General features: G+C 35.8%; 1 protein-coding gene across 1 annotated transcript in view; it reads right to left on the reverse strand.

Annotated features, from left to right (window-relative positions):
* LOC446189 (guanine nucleotide-binding protein G(s) alpha subunit) overlaps positions 1-18,912 on the reverse strand; it is an 81,085-nt gene that overhangs the window by 40,842 nt on the left and 21,331 nt on the right. Inside the window, exon 5 of the mRNA XM_041599129.1 lies at positions 18,637-18,734. Coding sequence (XP_041455063.1) covers positions 18,637-18,734 — 98 coding nt within the window. The remainder of the gene's footprint in view (positions 1-18,636; positions 18,735-18,912) is intronic.

The raw sequence follows: 18,912 nt of genomic DNA on the forward strand, positions 1-18,912 counted from the left end.
TTATTTGAGAGGTTTCCTCTTATGACCAAAAATGCTATTCAAATTTGTAAAGCAAAATTATTCGCTGTACATGCAAAATATGACTGAGCCACAGAGCAAAGGGTCTGAGCTTGTCACATTTTGTGCATGTCAAAGGTCAAGTCCACCAAGAAAAAATGTTGTTTCAAATCAATAGAAAAAAAATATTAAAAAAACATTAAAAGAGCGGATGTAAAATAAGAAAATTATATTTCAAAATTTCGATTATTTTTTCAATAAACAGACCTATATACAAATCAGGGATAGACAAATGAGACTTCATGATGTCCCTATTTCTTTTGGTTTGTTTTTAATTGTTTGAATTATACATTATTTCAATTTTTACAGATTCGACCATAATGACCAACTTGACTGAACCACAAAATGTTGAAACAATGGTAATTTTACATGTTCAGAGAGGAATAAAACTTTGTTTCACATGACAATAAGGAGAGGTTAAAACATTTCATATAATGAAATACAAAAGAAATAGTGATTGGGTGATGTCATCAGTTCCCTCACTTGCTGCATACCAACCATGATGTGCAAATACCTGCCCTGTAAAAGTACATGTAAGGCCGTGTTTATGCTTCCACTTTTCAGGCCAGAATCAGCGTTTCCAAACGTGATTAGTCCAAAACACGGTTGCGTCCATGCTTACTTTCATTTAAGCGCTGTTTCAAAACGCCGATCGTAAACTCACAAAAAGATGCGTTTGTAAACGTCGTTTGACCAGAATCAGGCTTTCTGGGGAAGTATAAACAGAACCACGATCGTAAACGTGTTTAAATGACGTCATTTGGTACATGCTTCCGGTGAGATGAAAATCCGCGGGCAAATACAATTGTATTGCTCCATGTTATCTCCACGTAATAACAACACTCGGAAAAAACTATCGAAAAAGGGCGCGCCCAGTTTGACCTCGCTTTCCTGCGAAGCCAGCTGGAGATCGTGATTTCGCCTCTGAAAAGTTAAGCATAAACAGCACTCCTAGAACCACGTTTACGATCGGCGTTTTGAATCGACGTTTGAAAACGCTGATTCTGTCCTCGCAATGGAAGCATAAACACACCCTTAGAGAAGCAAATATTTTTCTCTTTTTATTCATATCAACTTTTTGTTGGGGTGGACTTGTCCTTTGAGATAGATAGGAAAGGGTGTCACTGTGGTGCGGTAATTTACTTGTGCTTTTGTGAAAATTTGTATTTAAAAAGTAGGTATTGAAAATTACTGAAATGATGTATTCTAAAAATCGACAGAGAAAAGCATAAGTGGGTATGCCTAAAAAATGCAGGTCGAACATCAACATGTCTTCTAAGTTACATAATTCTTAATTCATTTACTGAATCCCTAATATTAATAACAGAAGTAGAAAAGTGCTCTCTTTATAATAGGGTATACTATAAGTCTGCATCCAACTTTAGTAGGGCTGCATATATTTTTCAATGGTCCTTTGCACACATGCACTGTAATACATTTCCGGCAATTTTATATTGAACAGTTCCATTACTATGAGAACAATTAAATGGGAGAATTTCCTTATTGTTTCATTCCTCACATCATACCATCCAGGGGCCTCCACCCACCCTCTTACCATTAATCACTTAAAAATGTAGGCTTCCTACTTTGTGTTGCTAATAATAGCAACAGCAGTGCTATTTATAGCACAGTCCATTGATACCACACACTCTGCAGAGCTGTAGCTAAAACCTGCAATGCATACATCAAATTATGGTGGCTGGCATGTGTAGAGAATGGAATAGGGACATGGTGTGTGTGTATCATGTATGTAGTGTATTATGTGTGTGGTAAGGGCTCTTCCTCTTTTACTGCCATCCCAATCTAATGCATACATGTGTGTAGACATGTGGTGGGTTGGTGATTGTGTGTATGGTCTGGTGCATAGCTTGTGTAGCCATACACTGTTGAGTGGATGCTCCCCTCCCTTCATCAGTTTTTTTTTATCTTCTCTCTTTCTTTTTTTTTCTTTCAGGGCAATGTAGACTTCGTGGATGTGAATCTCCACAGCACTTCATGATTCAAGTGCATGATAAAGTCCAGGACTTTGCTGTCTTCTTTCCGCCCATCTCTCTTTTTCATCAATATGAAAATTTTGAAATTCGTTTACACCGTTTTTATCTACTTATTCTGCCGTTTATAACACAAACTGGTTAAAAATGGACAAACAGATAGGATTAAGCACTGGCTACTAGATTAATTTTTTCCACAACTTTTTTTTATTCGAGAAATGTTATTTACACCCCCAGAATTAAAAAATATTCAATGGTTAAAAAAATAATTTTTCTGTCAAGTCGCATGATCTGAAAAAATACAAGCATGGAACCACAAATGAAATTTTAACCTGTAACACTTCTGCGGGGGGGGGGGGGGTAGAAAGATTTATTTCATGTTAGGATAGCAAGAGAGAGTAATCCTTTGATGTACTTTTTTTTGTTTGTGTTCTTTTTCTCTTTTTTGCTGTTAGGGTCTAATTTATCCTTCCTGAATGACATGAAAAGGACCTGAAACTCATGATTATTCTCACCTTTCCCACGACTTTTCCCCCTTCAGTCTATACAAATTCACATCCTAACTGCCTTAAATTTATACATAAAAACATGAACCAAATGATCAATAATATTAACACACCATGAAAAATACCATAGAAAAATAGAAATGATTTTTTTCTTCTATTTTTAATGCTGCCATATATTATAAAGAAAACATTTCAAAACAAGTACATGTGTATCATTTAATTCATACATCATTGTACGTGTACAGTTTAATAAACTTGTTGAGAATTTAAAATATGAGACCACAAGGCCCTTGCCAATACAATATCATGTAGAGTGGTAGCGGAAGGAAGCGTATCTAGGCAACCTGTTATGAAAGAGTTTGTTTTCATCCAGCATAAACTGGAGGAGACTTGGTTGATAGAAAAATTAAAGTGAATAGGAGGCAGGAGGGGAGGGGGAATTTGATAATTGAAATGAAAATTATATATGGAAAATGCTTCTTTTTTTTCCTTTCTTTATTTAAAACTCCACAAGAATCTGAGTAAAATAAAAACGCCTGCTGTTGTTGGTAATTCAGAAAAAATATGATCATCCCCTGTTTTTTCACCCGTCTGTCTGAATATTCCTCTGTCTCTAGTCTCTCTTACAACAAAAATATATATCTAACTGAAATGCAAGAATACAAACCCTTTTTTATGATATGGAAGTCAATATACATGTATTGTTATGCATTTACATTTAACATTTTAAGTACAGAATTAGCTAATAGATTTCTCCAGTCACCATCTAAATCAACGGTTTACACTAGAACTTGGGTGGATTTGCTTCCGCATAACGAGAGCATTTCATTATAATTCATGGGATAAACTTTAATATATGAAAAAGCAATGATTAATGTGGGTTCCTGCATTACTAGTGTATAGACATTCATCATTGGTTGTCAAACAACCCATAGGCCATTTACAAGGATAAACAACTTTGCCAAAGTAAAGATACACATATCACATGGAAAAGGAGAGAGTATGGGACTATGCAGAGAGGGTAGGGGGAGTTGTCTCGTCCCAAGCATCTACGTAATTTTCCAATTGCTTGCAGCAAATTCAGGGAAACGTGCTGTTTACTCTTTATCTATAAAAGGCATGGTCACACCGCCCGAGCGTTGTTGGAGCGGTCGTGGAGCGGTAGGGAAAGAGGGCCGAATTTCGCTCACAAAATTGGGGAAAAAATCGAAAAAAAAAAAAAAAATCGAAATCGAAAATGGTGAACGGTAGCGAGCGGTGATGATTTTTTTTCTTTCCGCTCCACGACCGCTCCAACAACACTCGGGCGGTGTGACCATGCCTTTAAATACCAATAAGTAAAACACAACTTCTTAGACACACTTTTAAGTTGGCCGACCAGTCAAGAACTATCAAACAGGTATTCAATGAACAAATTCCCCAAGTACACAGAGACAATAATATATTCTTATGTTGCATTTTAACACCTTTGTACTCCCCCCCCCAAAAAAAAAAATTATCAATGGTATCCTGATTGGGGGATATCAAAATCTCAAGTCTTGGAATAACAATCATATTTGTTTCTCCTATGAATATGGCCTACCTACTGAATGCTGCTAGGTATTTTGATAACTAATGATACTTGAATTTTTTCCTGTTGCTATCAATAGTAGACTGAAGTATGTGAAAAAAAAACAGAATTCATGGCATGTAATATGCATGATAGAGAGTGCAGGAATGAAAAAATATTAGTAAGATACATAAAGATTCTCCTGAACAATTCATCCACATCTCATTATCAGGGGTGTGAGTGGTCACAAATAAAAAGATCTGAAAAAACTGAAGAGTATTGAAAAAGTCAGAAATAGAATGAACTCCCATACTTTTTGTATGGAGGAAAGCCAAATATAAGCTGAAAATCAAAACAACAAAAAATCTGAAATCAGATAAAAATCTGAACTCTCACACCTCTGCATTATAGACTGACTTTGGTAAATGAAATGAAAAATTGAAAAACATGAAGAAAAGTTACAAATTACAAGTTTGACTTTTATTGGGGTAAGCTGCCAGTTTTAAATAGGAACCTCAGACTTCAAAAACTGAATCATGTAAATGGTTGCATCAGAATGACATTATTTACCTGTTCCCAAAGAAATCATAATTCATGAATAATTATTGAATAATAGAACTGTAATAGAGATGTATGAGATCATCTAAATAAAATTCCACCTATAACTGTAGAGAATTTCAGTAATTTGGCACTATACTCTATTGCTATGAGTATGACTTACACTTGGGCTAATTGATGTTTGCCTTATCTGCAAATATGCATTGTAAATTCCCTCAATATTTGTAGAAAAGGTACAGTATGTGAATCACATCCTGGTCACTTATCAATGGCAATTACAATAGGCCTTGCACATGCTTATCATTTATCTTGATGGGTAAGCATTCTTGTATGTTAGTTTTGCCTTTATCATGTACATGTACCTTGTAGTAACTAAAAAAAACACAGAAATCAGATAAGTTTTAGGGTCTGTATTACAAAATGTTTAAAACAGAGAACCTTTTGTTCTTTCTACAGGACTAGGTTTCAACATATCACAAATGGTTTCAATGAGTATTTCTTCATACAAAATCGTGAGATATTTTTTATTTGGGTTATGAACTCGAGCTACCCAGAAACGGGATCACATCTCTACTACTGAAATTCATTGCATCTTCTAATAAACTTTACAGCTGGCCCTGGATAGACTCGATTCCACCCAAAAGAGAGTTCTTCTTGAAATAATGTGGTGCTTGCATTGCAAGTAGCCAAGTATATACTTCCAAAGCTGATACATTGGACAAGGATTTTCCATGGTCATATTTATACAATTATTTGAGTTTTTTATCTAAAATAAAGTTAATGAAATAATATCAGGGATATCTCATACCTTTCAATAATAAAAAAAAATAACATAATCAATCATGGTGAGCATGCTCAGATGCAATACAGCTATTATGCATCGCTGATAAAGGACAAAATAGATAAAATTGAAAATGTTCCTATTTAACATCAGGTGCTACCTAAAGATTATTATTATCATATCTGTATTTGTTAACTTTTGGACTCCTGCCATTTACAAGCTTTTTTTAAAAAAAGCTTTCTACAGGTGTTCCATTTTCCGTTTATTTCTATCACTTACAATATTAATTTGCTATGCTTAAAATTTGAGCTATTTTGTATATACCTGTACATATGTATTTCAACTGTTTTCATTTCATTTCATTTATTTATTTAATCACGGCATACCCACTTCAGCCTACTGGCTGTTCTTCTGTGAGTCCCTCTGTACATATTTTGATGTTGCTTAATGGAAAAGAATCAATGAATTTAATCGAAATGAATTTAAAAAAGATCCTATATGCACTATACATCATAAATACGATAATAGTTAAAAAAAAAAGGTCGTTCAGATTTAGGAGAGAAGAATATATGTATGCATGACAGCCTGTAGTGATTATGTCCTGTTGCCTGGTTATATTACAAACCTTTCCATCTGCATCTCATTTCATTGATCATGAACTTTCTGCCTAGCCTCGTCCCAAATATATCAGACACCGTGACGTACAACCACAAATAATGCTACTTATACCAGAAAAGTAATCAAATCTCAATTAAGCATGTCTAATTTCAAAATGATTCAAATATGAGAAGAGGAAGTGGGGGAAAAAAAGTCAAAGCCCTTTCAGTGTAGGTAAACAAAACAAAACAATGTTTATTGACATGGCAACAGCATGCCAAGTTTCCAAAAATAGTCCACTGACTCATTCCACATAAAATAATTCCTGTTGCCTTGAGAATTGCAAAGCTCAAATAACAAGATGCCCCATCATCTATTCTTTCTATTACATTTAATGGCTATGATTTTTTTTTAACTAGTAGAAATAAGCGGATATCACAATATGAAAATAAAAATATAAAACTTCATCAAAAATTTCAAATTTTACATGAACCCAGTCATTTTATCCCTGCCAATCTATTATCCATCATCACATTGAAGACAATAAGATGTAACCTTCAAAGTACATGAATGATACTCTGATCTTGTGTTCTAAACGATTTGTTCAGTATAAAGTCTGCCACTCTCATAAGTAACAGGCATGATGATCCAAAAGATTTTTATTTCATTCTTTGGAATATGCATGTACAGCAAGAAGAAAATAAGAAGTGACTACATGAACAATTATAATGACAACTGTTTATGTATTGTTGGGTATAGTATGTCAAATGAGTATCAAGGAAAACCTGTCTGAAATGACATAATAAGTTGATTGAAGGTGATAGGAGAAGGAGAGGCACCATCCCGTAGACACAAGCGTGCAACACATGTCCCCTCCAAGTATTAATATTCATACTTTTGAACGTCGGCATTGATTGCGAAGCCTTGCCTATTGATCGGTCGCCAGGAGAAGGGCACCATGGTAACATTGCCAAATAGAAACCAATGGTATTAATACCATCAACACACATACTCTCATCACCATCATCATCCCACACTCGGGCTTCACCATCAACTCTCTCTTTCTCTCTCATCTCTAATTCTCCCATTTCAAGATTTTATTATTTTCCATCCCCCTGGTCTCTCCACTTATTCTTCATCCCTCTCTAACAGATAGATCTCCTCTTCCCTTTAACTCTCATCTATTCTTTTCCACTTCTCATCTTTTCTTCCACTGCTTCCTCTTCCTCTCAAATTACTCTTTCTTCATCCAATTCAACCTCTCGATCTTCATTTCATCTTTCATTCCCGTTTTCCTTCCCTTTCGTGGTGATAGTATTTTCATAAATTTCAAATGAAAATGAAAAAGATTGATGATTTTCATGATTTCTACATGCACATATATGTCACTTCCCAGTGATAAGCTTTTATGCATCAGTTATCAGTACAAATTATTTGTAGATATTTAAAATCAAAATTTTCGTATGATTAAAATTTATCAGAACATTTATAATATACAGATGCAGCTTTAACCCATTTCAAATGCAACAGAAATGAAGAAAAAATTTCAACCAATTATCTAATAAATGTGTAAGGCTCTGCCATCCCAAAAAAGTTGTGTCTGGCCCTGTTGGCTACATTGGTGTACAAGTATTTTCAATTTCATAATTAATAGTTACTGATTACATGTATAATTCACAATGTTTCTCAAATTCTCAATTAACTGAGAATCTATGGTTGGTAACTGCCTACAGAGTGTAATTAAATTCTTCAGGATTAAACAGAAGTGAATCGCTATTCAAGCTTTATCTTGGTATAGAGAATATTCATTCCCCATGCCTACAAGACAATACCAGTAGGTGGTTTCAGACCGCCTCAAAGTTTGTCAGTTCCAGGTATTCTGGTAATGTGAAAGCAAACTGCGTAATTTCCCCGACAGAAAATACCCGCTAAATAGTAGGACTTTCGCGGGGATTTTTCCAAGGTCGCAGGTATTTTGGCAATGTGAAAGCAATTTATGGGAACTTTTAGCCCAGCGTGTCGTTGGGCGCAGCGCCGTGGGTGGCGGCTGCTGGGCTAGTGATTTTGAATCTCGCGCCTTGCCTGCTTATCAGACCATACTATGCGCATGCTCGTAACTTCAGGAACTTATCCTGAAGCGTATATGTCGGGGCGGTTTGAATGCAGGAATAATGGGTATTATTTAGCCGAAAACAGTTCTCGCAATTTAACGGGGATTCTTATGTTCGAGGCGGTTTGAAACCACCTTATATGTATTATAGCAGGAAAATTAATTGCGATGCTTATGAAGGCATGTATTGACCCCCAAGTGTTATAAATAGAAGAATCAAGAATAGGACAGAGGAAGAGCAGAGAGGATAAACTTCAATGGTCAAGGTAAAACCCTTGACCTACATAGGAAAGGCCTTACCTCAAATTGGGGTCACATTCATTCAAGGGTGCATTTACCTACACTTTACCTGAGAATCTTGACCTGAAATGTGTTTTGAAAAATGTTTCTGTAGAATCACAGGTTTTTTTATCCATTGATATGATTAAGGAAAATAGTCGAGCAGACCTCTTGAAAAATGTTATTCAATCTGGCAAGAATGATATTCCTGCAAACATGGGAATTTCCACTGGATGCATAATTTCAGGTTATTCAGATATACATGCATGTACTGCTTTGTCACAAGTCGGCCTTCATGTATGACTGCTATTTCTGCAAGTCAACACAAATATTGCTTCCATACCAATCACCCAAAGCTAATTTGATCATAAGAAATAACGATAAGAACACATAAAGGGATAAAAAATAATTCAGGGGTTTTCCCCATTATGGCGAGTTTTCGTTTTTGAAAATGAGTTTGGGAGTGATAACATGTATGTACATGTACAGTATACGTGTAGTCATTAGATCATCATTGCAAATATCCTTTGGAAATTATAAAGTCAAACTCAGACTGCTGCAAGTTTTACTTTATATTTTAAGTACAAAAAACTACAATAAAACATTAATATCAGTCTGAATAATATTCTGATTACCAGTTAGAAATCACATGCACTTTCCAATATTAGGATCATTTTGTACAGAAAATTATCGATACTAAAAGGGGCCAGTATAGATGGACTTGTATTTGGAAGGCTGACGTCAGTAGAAAATGCTTTTAGATTGGCCTGTTATGTCATGGAGCCTTTTGTTCATCATGTACAAAAGGGCTGAGATTTGAGCCTGGAACTTTGAGAATTGAGAGCAAATGTTGAATTACCAAAATCACTATGTGCAGGGGTGTGAGTGGTCACAAATAAAAAGATCTGAAAAAAGCCGAGGAGTGGTGAAAAAGTCTGAAATAGAACGAGCTCCCATTCTTTTTGTACAGAGGAAAGCAAAAAAGGTGAAATTAAGCTGAAAATCTATTCAAAACAAAAAAATCTGAAATCAGATAAAATCTGAACTCTCACACCCCTGTATGTGGATGGGTATCTTGACATAACTTTCTCTTTGTTTTACAGCTGTATTTCATATTCATGAATATTCTTGAGGACTAGTCATTTAATTAAATGACACAAAATACTGACTCCTTTTCGATCATTACAACCAACTTAAAATAATCCAGGTGGGTGTTTGCTAAAGCGGTTCTTAATTTACGTTTGACTTTACACACGACTGGTGGCCCTTTACCGGTGTGTCGGCTCAGTAGGTAAAGTTGGTCTGTCTCACAACCGCAAGGTCGAGACCAAAAGACATAAGATGGGAGTTGCTGCTACCCCGTTTGGTGTCCAGAAGTACAAGGGGTAGAGCTACGTCAATCTGGCAATGCACAATGGCTGCTGGATCAACGATCAATAGGGCAAAATGAATTTTCTGAATATTTCTATTCTCAGAATTCTATTTTGAACAATAAAATATGGATCTCTTTCAATGTGCTGACTTGAGCAGTAGCACCCAACAACATGTCCTAATCATGCATTAAGTCAGCGCGTGAACACTGGCACTGGTCCGACAGACCCAGATGACAGATCAGTAAAAATTTCTGTCTGGCCAGTGAATTTTCAGAAATTTGCCAGATTTACTGGTCCAACATGACCAATATGACCAGTAAAAATTGACTTTTAAAAATCTAACTGATACAAATATTTTCTTCTCTTTTGTAAATTATCTATACGGCTCTGGCGTCTCACAAAAATGGCTCTTTAAATTTGAGAAATGAATATTATACCAATAATACTGCGCTTTTTTCTATACAAGACCCAAAGTGCTTATAATGAATTGAATTGTGTGCAATTACATCATATTAAGAAAGAGATGGAATTCTAACGCCTTTCTGAATGTAGTTAGTGATGGAAATTGTCTAATTGTAACAAAAGGCAAATCAATATAATCATTTTAATGAGGCTGGGGAAAATCATCCACATTACAATCCTGGGTCCATGTATCATACAGCTTAGCAATTGATTATGGGGTGGATTTTATAATTGATCATTCAAAGAAAAAAGCCCCACATTCTTGCTTAATGTTAAAGGGAAATGAAACCTTTGGAAAATGTGGACTTGTGTGGATACAGAAAAATAAAAAAACAGAAAATTTAAGAATAATCGGACAGATAATAATGAATGAATAATGAATATTGCGATCACTAATGCTAAGGAGATCCTCCCATTGGCAATCCGACAATTATTGTGATGTCACATGTGAACTTTTCCTTTGGTGGACTGTAAAATACCCCCCAAAATGTCTCTTTTTGCTCATTCTAGGATACAAACTCTTTATCCATAATGTATTCTTTGAAAATTTGTATTACATGCCCTCTTATAGAAAGAATACATGATCTACTGATAGATGTGATACATAAGGCAGTGTAAGTGAAATATATTAAATACAAACAGTACAGGGAGAGTTGTTCACAGGTGACATCACACATCTTTGTTGCATTGCCAACCTCCATAGCAATAGTGATCACAGTTTTCAAATGCTCATAACTTTCTTATTGTCTGATTTCTTTCAAACTTTCATTGATCTGTTTCTTTGATATTTCTGTTTTCACACAAGCTATCTTGTTCCAAAGTTTTATTTTCCTTTAAGGGGCCAAGATCCAAGAATACAGTGCTGCAGATCTGATTCAACATGAACCATCTCGCACAACAATTTTTTTTAAATATTTCATTGAAACATTAATTTGTTCTATTTACATGTCATCCATTAGTAGGAAAAAAACCTCTTCACTTCATGGAAAATTAGAGAAACTGGACAAATTCCAAAACCCAATGACACTGAAGTACCGGCTGTTACAGCTACAGTTAATAACGGTGCTGCTTGAACATTTACATGTATATCGCAAAATGCGGCATACTGGCGCTACCTATATCACATGGATGGGTGTTTTAGGTGGGTAAAGAACATGGAACTTTTCCTCTACAATCAGTTTGATCAAAGTCAGGCATAGCCAGCTGCAGAAATAGGATTCAACTGAACTACTGCTGCTATGACTCGTGCATGCACGCTTTTCTAAAAGTGTGTGCGTTTGCAGTACATGTATGTATACACAGCACAGTGACACACCCATTACTTACAATGTAGGCCTACATGTACATAGCTGTGGCGCAGTGCAAGCCTCATTGGCATAATGAATACCTATCTCGGCTATTTCAGGAAATTGCATTGCTATTTTTAGAACAAGGGTATTTTGCTCATGCTATAATAGGGGTACAGGTGGAGTGGAGGGGTGTGGGAGGAGGGGCTGGGGTGCAGGGGCGGGTGGGGTACAAGGCAGGGGTTTGCTTGAGGAAGGTGATGCATGTGTACAAGTGGAGTCATGTTGGTTGCTATTCAGAGTTCAACTGATTTATTGTCTGGGCAGGGCACAGCAGAATACTAGCATAGTGTACACACAAGTATTAAAAAGATTATTTCAATAAAATGAGACCAACATAATATCCAAAAGGTGTTGTTCAAGATTACAAAGCATTTTTCAAATCACTCCAAAACATGTGCACTGTATTATATAGGCCTACACAAAAGGGGATTCAAATGAGCATTCTCCCCTTGTCCTAAATGTGTGAAGTACACAAGTTTTTATCGAATTGCTTTGAATGTGAAAAGAGAAGAGAAATTAATATATCAGAACAATTCTGGTTATTTTCTCAAATTTTGTGTTTTTCTTTTTCAAGAGCAAAGGGGGAGGGGGGGGGTACTTCACATGATTCCATATGATATAATCTAATTTATAATACAAAAATAACACACATGTACAGCATACATTGTAAGCTTGTATGTGCATTTTACAGGGGACTTTTTAAGTATAAATTTCAAATTACATTGATTTCAAAATATACAAATTTAAAGTGGTGTTAAGACTAATCTAGTTTAATAAGTCATATGTTTTAAAAGTCTGATTCACAAGACAAAACTTAAAAAAACACTATCATCAACTTACATGTATGTAAACAGTCTAAAACAAACAGAGTAAAATTAGCAGAGTAAATTGCTGAAAATTTTATTGAAATCTGATAACAAAGGACGATGTTAAGCAATAATTTGTAAAACAGTTTAATATGCACATCATCATGAATATTCATTAGGTGGACTGATGATGTCACATCCCCATTTTCCTGTTTCATTATTTTATACACATGTGAGAAGGATCCCACATCATGAAATACATTACATGTAAGTTGCAGCAATGAATATCTAATGCACTAAATCAGTTGTCAATCCCATTATTTTTAGTCCTTGGAGGAAAAAAATTGAATGCACCTAATTTAAAAAGAACAAGTAGGGGATATGGCATTATCAGTTTGCTCATTGAATATTCATAAAGACATTCCTAGAACTGTTTCATCGGAATAATGCCAAACTTTAAAATGTCAACTTTGTTATTCTTTGTCCGATTTTGATAAAATATTCAGTGTTTTGCTTGTCTGTTTTGTCTTTATCTGTTCAAATCACATTATTTTCAGCCTGAAGTACCCCTTTAAGATCACAGAAAATTATCAGTACATGAATGAAAAGCCCCTTTAAGATATGTTTAAACAAAGGAGACTTGTACCCTAATTTGTTTCATAAATTTTTTTACAATCAAGTTTTAAATGGCAAAAAACATGCTTATATTAAGTCTAGATGTACGTACATCTTTAATCTTGGCTTTTCGTTTGAATTTGATACTTGCAATTCGACCCAGATGTCTTTAAAGATCTACAAATCTTGGAGAGAGTGCCTGACAAATGAAGACATACTTGACTGCCCATCAAGGCACGCCAAGATCCAAAGATGTCATCTTGGATGAAGAAAATACATACAATACGCATTCATCCACACGCACTTCTTCTCTCGTCAACAACCCCAATCTCCCTTATGGCCCCCCTTGCTAAAATTAGACACACAGAGATATGCATGCGCTAATAGAACCAGATGAAATTAGAAGATATGATGCAGGCCTGCACAGAATGCAGAGGCATTGACAAACTTTTTCCCAAGCTAGTTCGGCGGGACGACACGAGATGGAAGAGTGACTGGTGGAAGGGGTAGATTTTATCTAGTCTGTTGATAATGTCCGTGATGGAGAGATAGTGAGAACAGGGGAAAGTAGGGCATATTGGAGGAAATGAGAAAGGAAGAGCATTGACTGGCCAATCAAGTATGTTTTGGTGATGGGTCACAATGGAAGTCTGGTCAAAAGAAGAAAGATTTAAATATGATAGACTGAACGAAGAACATGGGGTCAAAGTATGTATGTAGACGGCAAAGGATGACTAGCTCATTGTCCATTCAGTATACACATATAGCAGAGCAATTGATAAGATTTGTTTCAGGATTCATGATTTGTATCAAGTTGTAATCTATTCTGAAGAACTGGATGTTACCACAGTAAAACTATACATGAGATTTTGTATGTCGGACTACTAAGCACCTTTTAAGTGTTTAACAAGCGGAATGCCTCTGGCCTTCTCACCTGCATCACGCGATTAAACATAGCAGCGGTGCTGACTTTGAAAACTACAATAACTCGCACAAGATGTTCAGTGATACTTGGTTACTCTTATTTCCACGTTTTATGAACTAGACCAATACACTTTACAGAGATAGGATGGTAATTCAACAAATACCCCCAATGTGGCCAAAGTTCATTGACCTCACATGACCTTTGACCTTAATCATGTGACCTGAAACTTACACAGGATATTCAGTGATACTTGATTACTCTTATGTCCAAGTTTCAAAAGTCAGATCAATTAACTTGCAAAGTGATGATGGTAATTCAACAGATACCCCCATTATTGCCAAAGTTCATTGACCTTTGACCTTGGTCATGTGACCTAAAATGAACACAGGATGTTCAGTGATACTTAATTACTCTTATGTCCAAGTTTTATGAACTAGACCAACATACTTTTAAAGTTATGATGGTAATTCAACAAATACCCCCAATTCAGCCAAAGTTCATTGACCCTAAATGACCTTTGACCTTGATCATGTGACCTAAAACTTGCACAGGATTTTCAGTGATACTTGATTACTATCATGTCCAAGTTTCATGAATCAGATCCAAAAACTTTTAAAGTTTTGATTGTAATTCAACAGATACCCCCAAATCGGCCAAAGTTCATTAACCCTAAATGACCTTTGACCTTGGTCATGTGACATGAAACTCATGCAGGATGTTTGATGATACTTGATTAACCTTATGTCCAAGTTTAATGAACTAGGTCCATATATTTTCTAAGTTATGATGACATTTCATAAACTTAACCTCAGGTTAAGATTTTGATGTTGATTCCCCCAACATGGTCTAAGTTCATTGACCCTAAATGACCTTTGACCTTGGTCATGTGACATGAAACTCTAATAGGATGTTAAGTAATACTTGATTAACCTTATGGCCAAGTTTCATGAACTAGGTCCATATACTTTCTAAGTTATGATGTCATTTCAAAAACTTAACCTTAGGTTAAGATTTGATGTTGACGCCGCCGTCGCCGCCGGAAAAGCGGTGCCTATAGTCTCACTCTGCTATGCAGGTGAGACAAAAATGTGGAGCGTTGTGGCCCAGTGGATTGGTCTTCTGACTTTGAAACAGAGGGTTGTGGGTTCGAATCCCAGCCATGGCGTAATTTCCTTCAGCAAGAAATTTATCCACATTGTGCTGCACTCAACCAAGGGGAGGTAAGTGGGTACCCAGTAGGAAGAAATTCCTTGAATGCTGGAGCGCCTAGGTAGCCTAGCTAAAGCCGGAGTAATAACAACCAAGTCCTTTGAAAGCCCATACATGTAGAGACGTTATTCATAATGTATAAATGCGCAAAACAAGAACCGACTATTATTATTAAAACATGTGCGCACCTTCTTTTCAAAAATGAATTTAAGGCAGACTGCCTTAAATTCATTTTTGAAAAGAAGGTGCGCACATGTTTTAGGCAGTACATATACCCACTTCTTAAACAGAACAAATCTCACAATACTCCCTTAGAATTTACTTTTTGAATTATCAAGTACAAGTAAATTAGAAGTATGCTGATTTCATTGGTGGTAATTCAGACCAAAAAAAAAACAAAAAACTTCTGATTGAAAGTTTGTCTGCCTGTATCTGATTAAACACAAGATGAATTCTTTATAAGACGACAAACCCCCACAAAAGGGACTCAATCCCTGAACAAATTGAATCTCTTCTTGTTAATACATATCCCTTGCAGAAAAATGATGCTCTGACGACACAGGTCTTGTCCAAAATAGCTTTCACGTTCTTAATATAGTATCCATGCCCTGCTTAAGGGATGATACTGTCAGGAGGAAAGAGAACGGTGAAATCCAAATTTAGATACATCATCCGACTCCTTGCATATTAGCTAAACAAAGAACCATACAGTGTATACACTATAAAGGATTACCATTCAACAAATTGAGAAATGTGTTTATGTGAATGTACGTATGTTGCATGTGCAATGTACAGTAGAGAGTTCCATCTTAAACTCTCGGTTCTTTGTCATCCTGTAATAGGTTGCGCTGCAAATTTGACAAGAAATAAGCTGCAACGACAATGGAGATTTAATGAAAATTCATCACACTAGAAATAGGAAAGGGAAGAATTTCACTATTGTGGCCTTTCACAGAATAAAGTCAATTTATGTAAGACACGTATGCAAGACGGTAATAATGTGACTTTCTAAATGTGTTATGTTTCTTAATGATCATTCACGATCCATGCCTGATATCAGCAAAAGGTTAGGCATTTAGAACGAGACAGTTTAGACCGAAGTAAAACACTTAAAAATACATTTAGAATTGGGGGTATGATCATAAATTTGGATTTCAGTTTCTCATTCATTTGCACAAATATCAAGTGAACAAGATTTTTAGTAAAGATTTTAGTCAAAGAATTTGCAATATCTAGCATGGCCATTAGGATGTGAAACACAATGTACTAATGTTTCAAAAAAATCAAGAAATGCAATTCGGTATTATCCATCAGCTTGGCACACATTGAAGGAGATCATTAGCTATTAAACTTTTGTTTCAATTTACAGCTTTCATGTTTGTACTGACCCATTCAATTCAGTACATGTACATTTACAATTAACATAAAATGTTGTTCAAAGGTGAAGAAACAGAATCAAAACACTTGGAAGATGTTGATGTTGTCTACTGAATAAAACATTTGCACCTAAACCGATGCATGCTAGAATATTAGAATTACCGGTATCAATTCTACAGGGAGTTTCATGCATAGCAAATTAGTAAATGTATATTGAGTTACCTAGTACATTGACTATTAATTGTCAGCCAGAATGTTTCAGCTGCTTTCGGTGGTACTCTGACCAGACTTGGGCACGAATGCTCGAAAGTGGGCATTTTTTCACCCTCTTCCTCCAAATAAACAAAAAATAAGGACAGCTGCCATATTTTAGTCTTTGCCACAACTGTTCCATTAATAAACTCACATCCCAAAACCAGATATACAAAGGTTCATGTGAATGTTCCAATGTTAGCTACACAAGCCAATTATAAACTACATGTAAACTACACACCAGTCACATGCATGATGTGCCATCAGAAAAAAAGGTCATTTATCTATTTTTCATACTATTTTATAAGCAAACAAACTATTGCTCAATGGCTCTTCTGCGAAATTTAAGAAAAAGATGGGTTGTGTGTGTTCTCTACAAACTGCACTGTTTATTCAATTTTCCATCTCCTATCAATATAATGGTTATGATAAGGTACAAACTGAAATGAAATATTGTACTGACACAGAATAGACGAACCGTGCACAAGGGCAAGGAATTCTAGGTGAAGATACGTGCATACTTGCACACATGCCCACCAACTTCCTTTAGAAATATGTCCTACATAGAAAAATGTGAACTATCAGCTAGATGATTGTTGGTGGTAACAGAATGCCAGTGCCACCTGGCTATTTGGGATGTAGCCTACTTGAAAAGTCCCGGTTTTTTAATTGTCCATCATGGTATGTGTGGCCATGCTTAGGCACCCACGCTGCATCTTATAACACATGTGCCTACGTTACAGTACTACTGAATATCATACTTTTATCATCAGTAGTTAATGAAAGCAAATTCCCTATTTACCAATCAAATAGCAAGGGTTCATAACAGCAGTTTAAAAACTATGGAATACAGCAGGCTTGGCTTGCAAACCATGGCAAATTTTTGTCACTTCCTTCTCATTAGTTCCTGTTGTCTTGATTTTTCAACTTCCAATCTCTTTCTCATCTTCCAAACTTTCATCATTCACAGAGATGCGACTTAAAATTGGTCCTACAAAATATCATTCGTCTTGGAGATTAAATCAATGCATCATGCGCCCCAGCATCAAAGCTTCTTCCCCACATTTCATTTCATACACCATAGAAAAGGCTTAGGAATGACTTTGCCATGAAACCTTTGTACATAAGCTTTCTACAGTAATTTCATATTTATTTCAATACTCTCTCTCAAACTTCCTCAGGGGACCTGTCTCATAAAGAACTTGGGGTAATGGAAGCTTTGCAGAACTACCATGGCAACGGGGCTCAGCAGCCAATCAAGCTTACATGGTAGTAACCAAAATGGTACAATTACATTTTATAGTTAGCAGTCATTTGTTCTCTTATCAAATGATCACTGAGCCTTGTTGAAGAAAAGACTTACTATTATGGTAACGTTGCCTGTATGACAGCAGCCGACCAAGATAAAAAGGTTTCCATGGTAATAACTTTGATGACAATGTGACAACGTTGTTCATTTGCTATGAAACAGGCTACTGGCAAAAAGACTTGAAGGTAATTTACCTTGGTAATACAATTCAGCAGCCAAAAAAAATAAAGTTAACGTGGTAGTCAGAGTGGTAAAGTTACCATATTACTAAGCTGTTCATGCAATGGGGTAGGGCCTAAACATAGAGAAACACAGTGAATTTTCAAAAAAAACAATGAATACATCATAGTTAGAAAACATTTTGAACAAACATGTATAATCGATGTTGACATTGCTGTCCGTCCATAGTTGTGATTGATCGGATCAATTGTAACTCTGACGTGGCCCAGAATTATCAGGGCGATTTGAAATATCCAGCTAAGAAAAACCATAAATGGGGCGTATGAAAGATAATGAAGGGCAAATACTTACTATTGTGCGCTATCTATAAGTTGATATTCGTGCGACCTGTCGTAGCATGCTTGAACTCCAGCATCTATCCATAAATGTTTTGTATGGTCCCAAAATTCCTATACAGAAAAGAAAAAGAGAGCAAAATAAGGTCATGTTGTGTTAATATACTTCTACTTCTTGAAGTATAAAACAAAATAATCTGCATGCCTTGATTGGCAGTAGTACTGACTTTACAGCTCAGTACTGGAATACGAAAGTGTACTACATATAAATAGGCAAATTTCGAACATCAAA

This window comes from Lytechinus variegatus, chromosome 2 (genome assembly GCF_018143015.1).
Source record: "Lytechinus variegatus isolate NC3 chromosome 2, Lvar_3.0, whole genome shotgun sequence".
Taxonomy (NCBI): Eukaryota; Metazoa; Echinodermata; class Echinoidea; order Temnopleuroida; family Toxopneustidae; genus Lytechinus; species Lytechinus variegatus.